Source organism: Emydura macquarii, unplaced genomic scaffold (assembly GCF_026122565.2).
Source record: "Emydura macquarii macquarii isolate MOO-44397 ecotype Brisbane River unplaced genomic scaffold, CSIRO-AGI_Emac_v2 contig_2924, whole genome shotgun sequence".
NCBI lineage: Eukaryota > Metazoa > Chordata > Testudines > Chelidae > Emydura > Emydura macquarii.
Genome location: NW_027133061.1, coordinates 5,923,638 through 5,939,637, shown reverse-complemented (window position 1 = coordinate 5,939,637; position 16,000 = coordinate 5,923,638). Strand labels below are relative to the sequence as shown.

At 61.5% G+C, this 16,000-nt stretch overlaps 1 protein-coding gene across 1 annotated transcript; it reads left to right on the top strand.

Annotated features, from left to right (window-relative positions):
- The first annotated feature begins 858 nt into the window (after positions 1-858).
- Positions 859-14,191, top strand: MPZ (myelin protein zero). Its single transcript, XM_067569387.1, is given in 6 exon segments — positions 859-1,130; positions 8,063-8,229; positions 8,340-8,553; positions 10,109-10,244; positions 11,469-11,529; positions 12,147-14,191. Coding segments are annotated over 6 exon segments (948 nt in total). The 5' UTR covers positions 859-1,063; the 3' UTR covers positions 12,450-14,191.
- The last annotated feature ends 1,809 nt before the right edge of the window (positions 14,192-16,000 follow it).

The following is a 16,000-nucleotide window of genomic DNA, read 5'->3' as shown; positions in this document are numbered from 1 at the left end:
TCCTTCCGTGACCCCGCACCCCTGACCCACCCCGCTCTTTGCCTCTTGACCATGACACCCCAGGGATGTTGGGGAGCGGCAGCTGCTGGCCAGGTGCCCAGCTCTGAACGCAGCACTGGCACCAGCCGCAGTGCAGACATAAGGGTGGCTTGGCATGGTATGGCACTGCCAGCCTTCCTTCTGCTCTCCGGCCGCCCAGGCTGGGCTGCCCAGGGTGGAGTTTCTGAGCCCGGCGGCTACCCCCAGCCCCGCACCCTCCTGACCACCGTGTCCATGGGAAGAGGAGAACACTGGATCTGCGGAGGCGAGCCCCGCTGCCTGCATCTCCCTGCCAGGCTGGAGGCCTACGGGATCTGCCGGGGGGATGGTGCCAGAGCGTGAGCTCCTGAGCAGTGCAACGAGGGCCCAGCTTGCCTGGCAGCTCGGGGATCATGTCCAGGGTAAAGCACCTTCACCAGCTCGGGCAGGGCGAAGTGGCTGCTTGCTCGTCTTTTCAGCACTCTGTGGCGGGATCGTCCCGCGCCCACGAGAGGGAAGCCCCTCGGGGGACTAGGTCTGTGGCATGATAACCATGAGGACTGGAGGTGCAGCGGGTGGAAAATAGAGCGGGGCAGGTGCTTTATCCCAGGGCTCCTCACTTTGCTCTTTGTCGCCGACAGATCCAGCGGTTTGGGATCTGTCTGAATGTCCGTCTGTCTGACTGCCAGTGCTCGCCGTGCGGCTGCCCTCCGGCTCGCTCCGCATTCCTGCTGGGGGCTGCAGGGGCACCTACGCGTCAGCAGAGAATGCCGCCGGACAAAGGTGGCTGTGTGCCCGCGGCGTGTTTACCACTCGCTCCCGCACATAAAACACTTCCACTTCTGTTCCTCTCTCTCTCTCTATCCCCCACCGCCCTGGATGCCAGGCTCCCATTGGCCCGGCCGTTTTGCAGACCGTGCATCACCGAAGCATCGGCTGTTCTTAAACCCGGGGGGGCCGCCTGCCAGGCATCCTTCAGCAAGGAACTCCCGGCCCCGCCGCTGGCTGGCCCATGTCTCTAGGAATCGTACAGTAACAGGACGCCATGGGGTCGCAGGGCACTTCGGGGTGTGGGAGCGCCGTGCTCCGCACTGCCCTCTTCTCTGCACTGGGTAAGTGGCTGGCTTCTCACGGGCCGCGGGTTCTCTCCCTCTTCCCAGAGAGACGGGAGGGGTGGTCCGGCACGTGGCGGGAACGGCCCCCTCTGGCGGTGGGCCCTGCCCTGCATGGCGCGTGGCACGGCGGTGCCCAGGAGCCCCCCGCGTGGAGACGGGCTGGGAGCGGGAGGCAGATGACAAGAAGCTGTTGTGGAGCAGCCAGGGGCTGGGTGGCCGGGGAGCCGAGTTCTGTGACTGGCTAGCAGGGCAGGGCTGGGGAGCCGAGTTCTGTGACTGGCTAGCAGAGCAGGGCTGGGGAGCCGAGTTCTGTGACTGGCTAGCAGGGCAGGGCTGTGCCTGCAGGTTCCTGCTGCTCCAGGCGCCGCTCGTACCACCGGCCTTTCCCTGGCACTTTCCTCCCTCGGGATCCCAAAGTTTTCCCCAGGCCACAGGATCGGAGCCCAGCTGCATGCAGCTCTGGGCCTCTCCTCGGCACTGCAGGGTCCTGCCTGCCCTACAAGGAAGCTGGAGACAAGGGGGAAGGCCTGGGTGGGCAGAGGCATTTCATGAGGTCTCTGGAGTCGCGGGAGCCAAGATGGGGCCGGAGCCGGACGGCTCCAAGGACTGTTTGAAGCATTAGGGCTGCACCTCGATCTTTGAGCCACCTCATTCCTTCGAGCCAATGACCCCACCCCATCCACATCGAATCCTAGGAGATGAGGGTTGGCAGGGAGCTCAGGAGGCGTCTAGCCCAACCCCCTGCTCAAAGCAGGACCAACCTCAGCTAAATCAGCCCAGCCAGGGCTTTGTCAAGCCGCAGCTTAAAAACCTCTAAGGATGGAGATTCCACCACCTCCCTAGGTAACCCATTCCAGGGCTTCATACCCGCCTAGGGAAAAAGCTTTTCCTAATGTCCAACCTAGACCTCCCCCCCCCTGCAACGTGAGACCAGTTCCCTTCTGTCGAGAGAGCCCTGCGGTCCTGTGGCCCAAATAGGGGGAGGAATCCTGCCCTGGTCTTGCTGGGAGACGCCTCCCGCAGTCCCACCGTCTCTGACCGGGGACTAGGGCAAGAACCCGGCTCTGGCTGGGGTATCAGTGTAAGCCGGAATGGGCTGAATCCTCTGGCGTGTTTCATTCCCTGCATTCCTGGATGGGGCGGTTCTTGGCTCCTGTCCCGGCATTTCCCGCCATCCTCCCTCCCATTCTGTGGGGCAGAGACAGGCTGCAGCTGCTCAGAGCGCTGGCTGCTGGGGGCGGTTGCAGGGGCGCTTCGCTTTCCCTCTCCTGGGCTGGGCCTGTGGGGTACGTTTCTGTTCACTGGAGGCTGGTAACAGACCCTGTTTCCGTCTGGGGAGGATGTAACAGGCACTGACATCCTGGACTGTAACAGGCTCTTAAGGCCAGGTTGGCAAAGGTATTCAGCTGCCTAGCGGGCACCGAGGTCCTTTTACAATCCCACACGGCTCCTAAATACTTGTAACAACCTGGTCCTACCCACATCAGTGCCATAGCCCAGAATGGCACACGCAGCATCCCCCGTCTGTCCTGGACCCTAGCCTGTAGCTATCAGAGCGTAGGAGCCGCTGTGCCAGAACGGACTATCGGTCCGTGTCGTTTTGTAGCCCTTCTCCTGCCATAGTAGGTCAGAAGATTGGTCCAGCTAGCCCCATGTCCTGCCTCCTTCTGTACAGCTGCAGCGCATTGGTCCATGTCGTCTGATATTAAAATAATAAATGACTCTATAACCAGATCCTCCTCTGAGAATCGATGCATCTCTAAGTGTTACTGGGCAGAGCCAGGTTTCTATCTACTCCTGTCCCGCCTTCTGCAGCACATCTAGGCCTTTATCCCAGCTGCTGCCATACTGAATCCAACCACTGACCCATGCCGCATGCTTCCAAGGTGGGACAGCCCATAATGCCCCTGGGCCTTTGGGTAGGCCGGCACATGGTGAGGGGAAAACCCCTTCCTGACCCCCGAGTGACCAGTGACGTTTGCTCTCTCCAATTAGCCCGACGGCCTGTGTCAGCCCTAGTCAGTGCAGCACCTGGCTGGGTTCTAGCCTCAGGCCGTGTCTTGCTAGCCAGTTCATGCAGCAGTGAGTTCCACAGGTTGATTTCGCTATGATCCCATCTCCATCAAAATTAGCGGCCCAGTTTCCGTCTTCCTCCCAGCGGGGCGAGGGGCGACAGGGGAGAGGCAGGCCCCTGATTCTGAGAACGTCCCAAAAGACGGCACCGCAGCACGCGCTTGCCAGCCCCCCACTCCTGCCTACCATGTCCCTGGTGTGGCCACAGGCAGCTCCTCAACACTCGCTCTTGCCTTTACCCCAGAGCAGGGTTTGCCAGTGGGGTCTCTTTTCCTCGGGCTGGTCAGGGGATAATTGGCTCTGTGTCTCTCAAGGTGTTAGGCTGCAGCCCAGTGGCCAGGGCCAAAGCCAGGCGGGACAGCAGCAGCCTCCGTGGTTCCTTTCCCCTTAATTACCCCCCAGCCAGGCTCCGCTGCCGACCTCCTCAAGGCCCTTTGGCTCAGCGTGCAGCCTGGCTACCATGTGAACGACCCTGCACTCCTCACTGTCCCAGCAGCGGGGAGGGTGGGGAGACCTGTGCAGGAGGATCCCTCTCCCCCTGCTTTCCTCCTATCCTGACAGCCCAAAGGATCCAGGACAGCGGGCACAAGCCCTGTGTCCCGCTGGAGCAGTCCCTGCCTGGTGATGGCGCCAGGAGCTCCATCCCGCTCCAGCCAGGATCCTTCGGTGCCGGCCATGCAGAGCGGAAGAGAACTCGTCCATGTGTACCTGAGCCCAGTCCCTGCCGGGGTTTGAGACTAAGGGGCCAGATCCCCGGGGGATCAGTCCGCCTGGCTCCATGGGCTGCTGCTGGCACTAGGCTGAGTTACACCTGCCGATGGTCCTTGGGGGCTAATTCACCATCATCCTGCCCCTTGTGCTGTTGTTTACACCAGTGCACCATGCCGGTGGGTCAGCATTTACCGCTGCCGTGCACTGGCGTGACAGCCCTCACAAGGGGCAGGGCCCCGGGTCTAATGGTTAGAGGCAGCTGCCGCCAGGACTCCTGGGTTCTTTTCCTGGCTTTGCCACTGATTTATCATAGACTTTGCCATGCACCTAGCGCAGCCTCCTGGGCACAGGGCCGCTGGCCCAGCTGCCACTGTCATCCACTGAAAATCACGGCCCTGGACTGGCAAAGGTCAAGGAGGTCACCCTGCCGGCTCCCGGGGTTCAACTACCCCAGCGTGAAGCTGCACGTCAGCAGCGCAGTCCAACCCTGCAGGCAAATCCCATCACAGCCGGGTCAGGAAGGCCAGCAGAGCCAAACTCTTCAGTGCCTCGGGGGCCGTGAATTCGAGGGCCAGGCCTCCCCTCTTTGCAAGAGCATCACCCCAGCCGGTCTGAGCTGCCCCAGCGGCACAGAGCCGGGCGGGGCTCACTTTGGGCGTTGCAGGTCAATGGCAGCACACCGCAGGCTGGAAGCAGCCAAGAGGCCAGCGCAGTCTGGGCGGGCGGTGTGATCCGCTCTGCGTCTCATGCAATCGCCACAGCCCCGCCGGGGGAGCAGGTGACTGACCTGCTCTGTAGCCTTGGGAGCGAGTCCCCCCCCACACGCCCCATGACTCAGTTTCCCCAAACGTGCAGTGATGATCCTGACTGTCTCCCAGGAGGCTGCAGGGGTTTGGTCCCTAACGTGTGCCGTGGTGGAGGTTCTGGGGAGCAGTACAGGCGCGTTGTCTCCTGCCTGCACCCTGCCCTCTGGGGATCAAGCGCCTCATCCCTTGGCCCTTCCCTTTCCCCTCCCCTGCTCTTTTCATCTCCCCCCTGCCGTCCCAGGGGGCCCAGCTGCACAGACGCTACCACGCGCTGAGCGACTCTGATGGCATCTTTCTCCGCTCACGTCCCTGGCTGGCGAGCACGAGCGGAAAGGGGAGTGAAACCCGCACCACTTTGCTAAAACCACCCCACTTTGCTAAAACATTACAGGACGCTGGCGCTTCCCAGACCCCCTCGGCTGCTTAGCTGCCAGGGAGCTGGCTTAGAACCGCTGCTCTGCCGCAGAGGGCTCGCCCTGAGACACGCCTGGGAGAAACACGCCTGCCGCGCTGCGCACTTTGCTTCCCCTCCTCAGACCCAAAATGACCCTTCCCGGGCACTGTTTGGGGAGGGAGCTCGCAGCCAGCCCTATGCGCATGCCTCTGGGTTTGCTTCCCCTTAGCTCACAGGGCAGCGGCCCTGTCATTAACTGCCCCCCTTTGCCAGTCGTGAGGACCAAGCCGTCTTCAGGGTCTTTGACCCCCAGCAAGCTCCTAAAGCACCATCTCAAGAGGAGCTGGGCTGGGGGGTACAGAGAGCCCCCCGAGGCTGCTTACCTGGCAGAAATGCCCTGGCGCTTCTTACTACCTAGAACTGCCCCTCTGTCAGCCATGGGGATTCCCCGCCCGCCCCACGGACAATGGTCCAATGGCTCGTTTTGCAGCCTAGACCAGGGCAGGGATTCCCTTGGAAAGGAGTCGGCTAAGATGCCTTCCTGAATGCCGGGCCAGGCCAGCACAGGGAGATCTAGCTATGCCAGGCGCTAATCGAGGCCCCTTCACGCCAGAATCCTTTGTGTATTTCTCCTCGCAGCCTCCGGGGAGGCAGGGCAGGTGCCCCCATAACCGGGAAAGGGCAGAAGGGGAACTGACGCCCCAGGAGCTGAGGGACTGGCCCAAGGTTATGCAGGGAGCAGGGAAGGAAATCGAATGTGGGTCTCCTGTGTTAGTGCCCTGCTCACGGGGCCGGCTGTCCACTCCAGCCCTTCCCTCTGTCCACCCCAGCCCTTCCCTGCGGGAGGGAAGGGAGACAGGCCTGGTGCTCGCCTCTGCACAGGGGGATTTTGCTCCATGTACCCTTCTCCCCCACAGCGCTGGCCTGCCTGGGCAGTGTAAGTGGAGGGGGGGAGGGGGCTGCAGGGTCCGACCCCCTTAGCCAGAGTGGGAGAGTGCAGATGGGGCATGCCCCTGTTAGCCGTGCAGATGGGAGAGGGTGGCCAGTGGCTGACCTCAGTGTCTGCATTCCTGGAGCATAGCAGAGCCATCCAGCTCAGACACCCGGAGCTGCACCAGCACCAGTCTCCCCGCAACCCGCCCAGGGACCCATGGTGGCTCCCCGGCCCAGCTGCCCATGGCAGGGACCTGGGGGGCAGTCATGAGTCCTTTGGTTTCACAGGCTCTTTTGCGCCCTGTCATTGGCCCGTCAAGTGCCACGGCTCCTGCCTGGCTGTGGTTGGCCACCAGCTCCCACCAGCCCCATCAGGCAGGAGCCACGGCCCGTGGCAGGGAAAGAGGAGCAATGCAGAAGGTTGGCTGGGTCCAGTGGGGCCCAGAGGCTCTAACCCACCCCCCCTAGGGTGCATCTCACTGAGGGCTGGTGATCAAATCAGGTGCTAGGAGGAGCCCGGGCTGAAACCAGCGACAAGGGGCACTGGGCATCCGCAGCAGGGGAAAGTCTGAGCTTAGCTGCCCTGTATCAGCTGACCTCAGCTCCTGTCCTAGCCAGGACACGCTCCCAGCCAGGCAAGCGCCTCTGCCAATCCCTGCCCCACCCTCAGCGTTCTTGTGGGGAGTGCAGTGCCTACGGGCAGGGGGCGCCGTCCCTCGCAGGGCTGCAGGAGGGAGCGGGAGGAGATATGGGGCAGGGAGGGCAGTGGCCAGGGGAATATGGTGTATTACCTGCCCTTCAGGCAGCTGGAAGTGGCAACCTAGCTAGTGGTGCGGGTCCAGGCCGGACGGGCGCACCTGGGTGGTGACTGGCCCCCGTGGCTCTGTCTTTCCCAGGACTTGCCCCTCCGGCCAGCGAGAGGGCGAGACCCCAAAGCCGGGCATCTGGGGCGGGCCAGCGGCAGGGGCGAAAGGCGCCATCAGGAATGCCAGCTCGGAGGCGGGAGAAAGGCCCGGGCCAGCGTTCGTCTAGAACATAATGTCCCCTTTGACTGAGCTGCCGGCTCAGCGACACCCAAGGGGCTCCAGCCCATGCAGCAATGTGCTGGCCCCCACCCCAGAGCTATGGCAGCAGCCCGCCCGCCAGCGCCTCCTCCAGCAGTACCGGGCCGGGCGGAGGGGAGGGCAGGAGAACAAAGCCATACACAGCAGGAACAATGGGCCAGTGTCGGGGCCCAGCCCTCGTGCATTCTCAGAAATGGAACAAAGGGGCCTTTGCCCCTCACCTTCCCCCCCCAGCCTGTAGCCTTGGCATGTTGACAGTGAGCGCTGTGCCCCCGGCGGGCGCCCAGCCTGCCAGGGACCAATGCACCTGCTGCCCTGGGAGTCAGGGCTGGCTGTGCCCGTCTAGAGAAGTCAGAGCGACCGCACTGCTGCGAGGGGCTTCTGCTCACACCCCCAGCCGGCACCGAGCATGGAAACCCCTCCAGACTCTCCACGCCCATCACAGCACCGGGCCTGCCAGAGTGACGGGAGACAGTGCCCCCCTGTGGTATAACCATACCCCGCTGAGCAGGGCCCGGGGGCTCGCGTCAGAGGGCATCTCATGGGAGCTGCTGGCATCTCCTTCCACTGCTGCTGGCCTGCGCGCAGCCTGGACAACCTCCGCCGGCTGGGGCAGGAGCTAGGTGACACGCGTACAGCGGGGAGGGTGCATCCAGGCTACCGAGACCCCTGTCCTGGCTCTGCCATGTCCCGGCTATGTGACCTCGGGCAAGCCACCGTGCGCCCCACAGGAAACAGGGACACCAAAGCCGGGGGCTGTGATCGGGGAGAGAGACTTGTCCTTTACTAGATGGGAGTCTCCAGTGCAGTGTGTTTTGCCCCATCCCCTCCCGCGCAGGCAGAGTGCCTAGGGGCCTAAAACGCCCGTGCAGCTGTGAGCGGGGCTGGCTCTGCGCAGATCCTGGGCGGTGGGGGCGGGAATGAGTCTCCGGCTTTGTCTCCCTGCAGTGCTGTCTCCAACCCTGGCCATCCACGTTTACACACACCGGGAGGTCCACGGCACAGTGGGATCCCAGGTCACCCTCTCCTGCAGCTTCTGGTCCAGCGAGTGGATCTCCGATGACGTCTCCATCACCTGGCTGTACCAGCCAGAAAGCGGCAAGGACACCAGCTCGGTAAGAGGCTGGCGGCTCGGGCAGAGCCCCTGTGCCCATCCCTCCCATCCCCTAGGCTCTGCCCCGGCTTTGCTCGCGCCCTCATCTCGCTCTTGTGTCTCCCCCCCCAGATATTCCACTTTGTGAAGGGGCAGCCCTACGTCGATGAAGTGGGCATCTTCAAGAATCGCATGGAGTGGGTGGGGGACCCACACCGCAAGGACGGCTCCATCATCATCCACAACCTGGACTACACGGACAACGGCACCTACACCTGCGACGTCAAAAACCCGCCCGACATTGGTGGCAAGTCGTCTCAGGTCACCCTCTATGTCTTCGAGAAAGGTATGCCGGGGGGGGCTCGGCCCGTGGCCCTGCCCTACTGAGAGATGGGAGCCTGCTAACTTCCAGTCACACCATCAACGCCCTTCTTGCCTGCCCCTTGATATCTGGGGTGCCCCACCCCCCACAGACCTGCATGGGGCCCCACCCTACCCTTCAGACCCAGATGTGGCCCTGTCCCGCACCTTCGACCCACTCACGACTCCACCCTGCCCCTCAGACCCACACATGGCCCCATCCCACCTCTCCGGCCCACACGTGACTCCGCCTCGCCTCAGCCTGGGTTCTGGATGAGGAAACCCAGCGAATGGGGAGCTCCTCTGCTCATGCTGGGTTCAGTCTGGCAGTTACCGGCCTGATCCCGCACGGAGCCACTCTCCCTCAGCACCTGCTGCAGTCAGCACCCTCACACCCAAGTCAGCGATTCCCAGGGCTATCCCAACGCTGCCCCCATCACCCTGGTGTGGTCCAGCGCCATCCCTGTCCCTTTGAACCCCCTCAATAAGCCAGAGAGCCCACCCTCCTGCCATCGCCCCTGAACTCCACCCTCCGCATCCCCTGTCCTCTCTTCTCTCATATCCCCTCCAGATTTAGCACACAGATCCCTCCCCACGGCCCTTTCCATCCTTAACTCTGCCCTGGAGCAGATAACATCCAGCTTAGGGATGACAGCGTTTCCAGTGAGCATTGTGTCTCTCCCAGTAGCACCCCAGGGCCCCAGCCGGGAGGTTAGGCCCTTTGTGCTAGGTGCTGCACGCATGGCTGGACGAGGCCTTGGGCGTAGACCATAGGGAATAATCCTGCCCTGATGGCCGGGTGAGGGACTGTAGGGACCTAACAGGACTTTTGCAGCTCTAACTCCTAGAGTCTTGGGTGCAGATCCCAAGGGCCCCCACCAATATGGAGAGATGGGAATGGTGCAAGGAGTCCTGCAGCCACTGGCCAATGCTGCTACGTACTAGTCTGCTGAGAGCCAGTAGGGACAGCACTGAGACTCTGAATAACTCATCTCACTCAGGCCACGCACGCAGCCCTGACACGGGTCGGGAACCAGCCTTGGGCTGGACCACGCGGGGCGGAACGGGAGCCATGTATCTCAGGCTGTCCCTCCCTCCCCCCGGCCCTGAGCATGAGCAGTGTCCCCGGTGCGTACTAATCCCAGCTCTGCCGCTGACCTTGGGCAAGCCCCAGCCCTTTGGTGTGCCTCAGTTTCCCCTCGCGCCCATTGCCTGGTCAGACTGTGGGCTCCCTGGAGCAGGGGCCCCTCTCTTGCTGTATGTCTGTGCAGCTACCTGGCACCAGGGTCTGTTCTCAGCTGGGTCATTTGGTGCTATATTAATACAGATAATAAATACTACTAGGAAACCATGGGCAGGGCCCCGCTGAATGGATTTTAAGGCCAGAGGGCCCACTCTAGTCGGAGCTGCTACAGGATCCCGGCCGCAGAACCTCCCCCAGGGCTTCCAGCCTCCAGCCCCTTATCTGGTGGTTGAGCCAAAGGGGTTTTGTGTGTGGTTTGGGGCAGAGTTCTTTGGTAACAGGTTCCTCTCCTCCTCAGTGCCTACCAGGTACGGTCTGGTCTTGGGCTCTGTCATCGGAGGAGTGCTGGGGCTGGTCCTCCTCGTGGTGGTGGCCGCCTATCTCATCAGATATTGCTGGCTAAGGAGGCAGGCAAGGCTGCACAGGCAACTGAGGTAGGAATGGCTTGGAGGGAGCGTTCTGATGGGGCCTGGGGTGGGCTGGCAGATGGGAGCATGGGGTGGAGTGTGCTGTGCTGGGGGTGGGGTGGGGAGATCACTGGGCTGGGAAGCGGGGCTGCGGGAGGGGCGGCATGTCGGGCTGACGTCCCCCCGGGTGCGTCTGCAGAGGGAAGGCTCAGGGGGTTGGTTTGCTCAGGGGTTCCCCAGCACCTCCTGCCTGGGGATGGGTAGTGGCAGGGCAGGGTCAGGACAATGCTCATCCTGCCTCCTGCACTGGCTCCCGGTGCGATCTGCAGGGAAGCTACGGTGAGGCTGGTGTGAAGTCAGTGGCTCCTTTCAGAAGCCCCCGGCCATTTCAGAGGCCAGTTGCCCCTGCTCTGCTCTGTGTTGTTTGGCAAGCTGCAGAACAAACGCAAACAATCTGTGTTTGAATCCAGCCAAATGCCAATGTCTACATGGCGGAGCAAAGAATGCAGGCCGTACTTACAGGATAGGGGACTCTGGAAAAGCTTTGGGGCTCATGGCTTCCCGTGTGACACTGTGGCCAAAAAGGGCCAATGCAATCTTTGAATACACCAACAAGGGAACATCAGGTTGGCGCAGGGAGGTTATTTTCCCACCTTATCTGGCACTGGTGCGAGTGCTGCTGGAATCCTGTGTCCAGGTCTGGTGTGCATAATTCACGAAGGATGTTGACAAATTGGAGGGGGTTTGGAGAAGAGCCCTGAGAACAATTCATGGACTAGAAAACTTGCCTCCTCGAGATACAGTCAGGGAGCTCCACATATTTAGCTTAACAAAGAGAAGATTAAGGGGTGACTTGCTCACAGTCTGCAAGTACCTACATGTGAAACAAATATTGAATAATAAGCTCTTCAACCTAGCAAAGGCTTAACACGCTCCAAGAGCTGGAAGTTGAAGCTAGACAAATTCAGACTAGAAACAAGGTGCACATTTTTAACAGGGAGGGTAATTAACCATTGGAACAACTTACCAAAGGACATGGGGGATTCTCCATCACTGGCCATTTTTAAATCGAGACGGGAGGTTTTCCTAAAAGTTCTGCTCTGGTGCAAACAGGAATTAATTCAGGGAAGTCCCATAGTCTGTGTTATTCAGGAGGTCAGATTAGATGGTGACAAAGGTCCGCTTTCGCCTTGGAATCTATGAATCAGGCATCTCACAGGCCGTGATGACCCATTTCTGGTCTCATTACAGTGCTATGGAGAAAGGCAAACTGCAGAGGTCAGCCAAGGACTCGTCTAAACGAGGTCGCCAGGTGAGCGGAAGGGAACAGGGGTGGGGGGAGGACGCACATAGGCCAGCATTAGCAAAGCCATTGTCAGCCCGCAGATCTCAAGGGGTAAAGCACCCTGGTCCCCCTTGGCAGATGGGGAAACACAGGTCCAGGGAGGAGCAGTGGGTGGCATACGGGCAGCAGGGGGCGGGGCGAGAACCCATGTATCCCAGCTCCCAGTGCCACACTCCAGCCCCCCAAGGAAAACAGCTGACCCATTGGCTGTCAGTGGCAGCGCCCCACTGGGGGGAAAGAGGGAAGTAACCTGCTCTCCCTCAAGTCAGTGGTCTATCTCCCACTGCCTCTAATGGGCCCCACAGAAGGGTCCCGAACTGGGGCCTGATCCTGTGGGTTCCCCTTAGCTGCCCTGAAGCCAGCAGCATTCAAGGTCTCACAGCACCACACAGGCTCACGGCTCAAGTGCCAGCAGGGCTGGAAGGAGGGTTACAGACCTGGGGAACGGCCCAGCACGCTACGGCCCCACCCGCTGCCCTGAGCCGGGGCATCTCCCACACACTCCAGGGTGGGGCTGAGCCATCAGCCATGTTCTCCCTGCCCCCCTCTGGCAGCCAGCCTCACCGCTCTCCTTCCCCCCACAGCCCCCCGTCCTGTACGCCATGCTGGACCACAGCCGGAGCACCAAGGCAGCCAGCGAGAAGAAATCCAAGGGCGGCCTGGGAGAGTCCCGCAAGGACAAGAAATAGCGGTTAGCAGGCAGGGAAGGTACCCCCAAGGCGGGCGCCGAGTCCCCCCGCAGTTCCCAGGTCGTCATGACCATCGAGATGGAACTGAGGGGGGACGAGGCCGAGGCCACCGGCCTCAAACCCGCCGTCAAGTCCCCCAGCAAGAACAGCCTCAAAAACGCCCTGATGAACATCATCAGGATGGACTCGGAAAAGTGACGAACGCTCCAAAAGAGAGGAAAAGGGGGTCCTGCCCCTCCCCCTCGGCCTGCTGAGGGAGGGGGCCAGGATGCCGGCCCTACTTTCCTCTCCTCCTGGCTTCGCCTCTCTGCACTGCCCCGTGGAGAGCCTGCTCTCTGCTCCGTTGGGCTGCCCCATGGCTCAGGGGCAGGGCCAGGCCCCAACGCGGGCTCCCTCTCTCTAGGCTCAGCTGCAGAGACTACGTGAACCCCAGCGCAGGGCAGTCGCATGCAGGAGCTTTGGGGAGGCCAGAGGCAAGTCGGGACGGGGCCGTCCCTTCTGCAGCCGCCGAGCCAGCTGGCAGGAGGGCAGTGCCAGCCCAGTCGGCAGGCGCCTTGTTGGCCAGAGCCACCCACCACGGCAGGATGGAAGTGCCAGGTTGCACCTGCCCTGGGGCTCTGTGTGGATGAGGGTGGGGGCTGCCCTGGTAGGGCGGGGTGTGACCCCAGGCCGGCCAGGTGACACAAAGACCTGGGATAGGGCAGAGGAGACGGCCGCAGGGGAGAAGGCACCTCTCACCCTGGCCCCCCGACTCCTTCCGGCCTGCCCCTGCCCTCAGGCTGGGGGACCCTACAAGGATTTGGGTGTGGTCCTTGGACAGGGTCCTCACAGAAACGGCCGCCCCACGCCCTGGCCCGAGAGACCGGACTCCCTGCAGCCACTGAGCCTGACGAGACCCGGAAGCCAGGAGGACGGGATAGCCGGGGCCCCTCGTCCCTGACACGAAGCCCCTGCATATGGTACCTTCCACTGCGTGAACGTCTGTGACCGCCGCCCCCCCGCCCCAGCCCAGCGCCCTGGGCACAGGTGTAATTTTTTATTTGGAGACACAATCAGTGACTCTGGGATTCAGCAGGATGGTTTAACCCCCACCTTCCCAGGGGCTTCCCAGCTAGGAGCGCCACTGCATTCCCCCCCGGGTGCCTGCCAGCATCTGCCCCTCCCAGCCCCCAGCACTGCGAGGTCGACCCATGACCCCTGCTCCCTGCCCCAGAGCCCCTGTGGGAGTTACACCATCCTGGGACATTCCCCCAGCCCGCCCCCCTCCCCCCCCCCGGCTCTAAGCCCTTGGTGATGGAGGGGTTTTCATCCTCTGGGAGGGTTTTTACCTTGGATTTGTCCGTCTTGCTCTTTTGTCCCTTTTTGCCATTTTCTCGTCTCTTCCTGTGACTGAGCACAAATGATGTCACACGGTGACCTCCCCCCTCCCCCCTCACTCCCTCCGGGCCTCTCTGCTCCTGCCCATCTCATTCTCAGATTAACCCCCGTCGCGAGGTGCTTGGTAACCCTCCTGTGTCCCTCGCCGGCAGCCAAAGCCTCCTGGAGGAGGGGAGACATCCTCAGGGCCAGGAGGTGTCACAACACTGAGGATCCCCTGCCCAGGCCTTGCCCCATTGTTGGGACCCCCATCTCCCACGGCCTCCTCTCTGTCCCAACGCTGGGCTGCCCTTCCGAAGGAAGAACCAGGGCTGGCCACGCCATAGGGGCCAGGCCAGCGGGTCACTCTGTGTCTGTGGCTATAGCTGTGTCTGTGGCAGGCCGTGTGCACACGCTGTGCAGATAACATCCGCCTACGAGGAGTTGTTCTAAACCACTAAACTGCAGCTGTGTGTGTCCGGTGAAGCATGGTGCATTTTCTACGTCCTGTACATTCCCCCAAGCAACAAAGACACCATTAAACCCTTAATAAAAACTGACATTTCTAGGAACAAACAAACAAACAGACAGGCTGGTCTTGTTATCCTGCGTCGGCCCCCTTCATGCCCCCATGTGAGTCAAGTGCCCTTTGCCACAGATCAGCCATGTACAAGCGGAGCCGGGGCGGGAGGGGACTTAGTCAAGAGGCCAAAGGGCTCCGTGGCAAGGGAAGCGTGCCGCACACACACACATATGCACACACAGCCTCAGCCCTGCTCAGGCGGGACCCCATGGAGGGGTGAACCGGGAATTCAGTCCTGGGCCTTTCTGCTCTGGAAGGAGCCCTTTTGGGTCTCACATCATGCTGGGAATATTGCCATTGATTCTCGTAGGCCCTGGAGCTGCCTTTCGCACCCCGGGAGTTTTGTGACACGGACAATTGGTCCCTAGGAATCCAGCCCGCGCTGCCACCCAGACGAGCCAACCAGTGGCACAACTTCGGGTCACTACCAGCTCGGGCTGGACTTGGACTCAGAGACACAAGGGCTGTGCCCGCCTGAGCCATCCCCCCACTCAGGGACGAGACAGAGGGTGACATGGACTTCCTGCACAATGTCCAGCCCGTGGGCACCCCCAGATCTGTCGCCGTGTGCCGCTGTGACTCTGTTCCCGTCCCCGGCCAGCTCGCTGACCCAGTGCTGGGAGTGGTACACCCACCCTGCGCATGCAGCCCTGTCTGGGTGAGAGCCGCACAGCGCCCAGTGACAACGCACACAGTCGGGGTGTGTCCTTCCAGCGCCGTTTGTCACAGCACGACGGGATGTCATCTAGGTTTGTGCCTCCACTCCAACCACGCTGCCGGCCCAGGGCATGCTGGGAAAATCTGAGCAGCTATCCCATAGTGCCTCAGCAGTGTGAGGGGTGCCCAGAGCACGTGCACAGGGAGCGGCACCCAGGCAGTGCCCTAGGAGTGACCCCCTGCATGGATTGCTGGGAGGAGCAGATGTGTCCAAGCTCGTTCCATGGACCAAGGGGGGGTCCCAGCTTTGTGCTCCACTCACTAAGCGAGAGGCACTGAGAAAAAGGGGGGCCGTGACAGGTTTTGAGTGAGAGGAAGATGCTGATCCAAAGCAATCCAGCCTGGAGCAGAGGTTGGTGCTGGATCAGAGGAGCAAAGGGCCCAGGTGGTTCTGCCTTCGCCCTCGTCCTGTCGGGAGGATCTGGCCTGCTCTTGAGAGGAGCTAAGCACCAGTCCCCTTGGCATACGGGCTGCCCAGGGGAGTATCTCAGAGCGTCTGTCTCCAGCAGCGCAAGGCGCCTGGCAGCTGCTTCCACTGACACGCTGATCCCTTCTGGCTGAGAGTGCCTGAGGCCGGCACTGCGGTTTGCAGAGCCAGGCTGCAGAGCCCCTTCCCTTTCCATGTCACATGTGACACCATGGCCAGCGCTTTCCCCCAGGATACGGGCCTGGAGCTGGCTCCGGCTTGCCCATGACGGCGGTGAAGCCATGTGAGGAAAGGGTTAAAGGTGACCTGCCTTTTTTCGCTTTCTCATGAGGGGTAAAAGATCTGAACTGTCCAGCCCCAGCCCAGATCAGCAATGCATTGGGCGCTGGCTTTCAAACTGACAGGGGGAGTTGGGAGCAGCACCCCCTGCTAGAAGGACCGACACAAACAGCAGCAATAATTCTAGGACTTAATAGAAGCAGGAAGTGCCTCGAACCCAGGAGTCCGGCTGCTCTAACCTAGACTGCACTGTCCTCCACAGCTGGTAACAGCACCCTGGAATCCTAATCCCCTCTTCTCTACCGCTCTAACCATTAGATCCCACTCCCCTCCCAGCACTGGGAACGGAACCCAGGCGTCACATGTGGCTAAAAGACCAGCTTCATT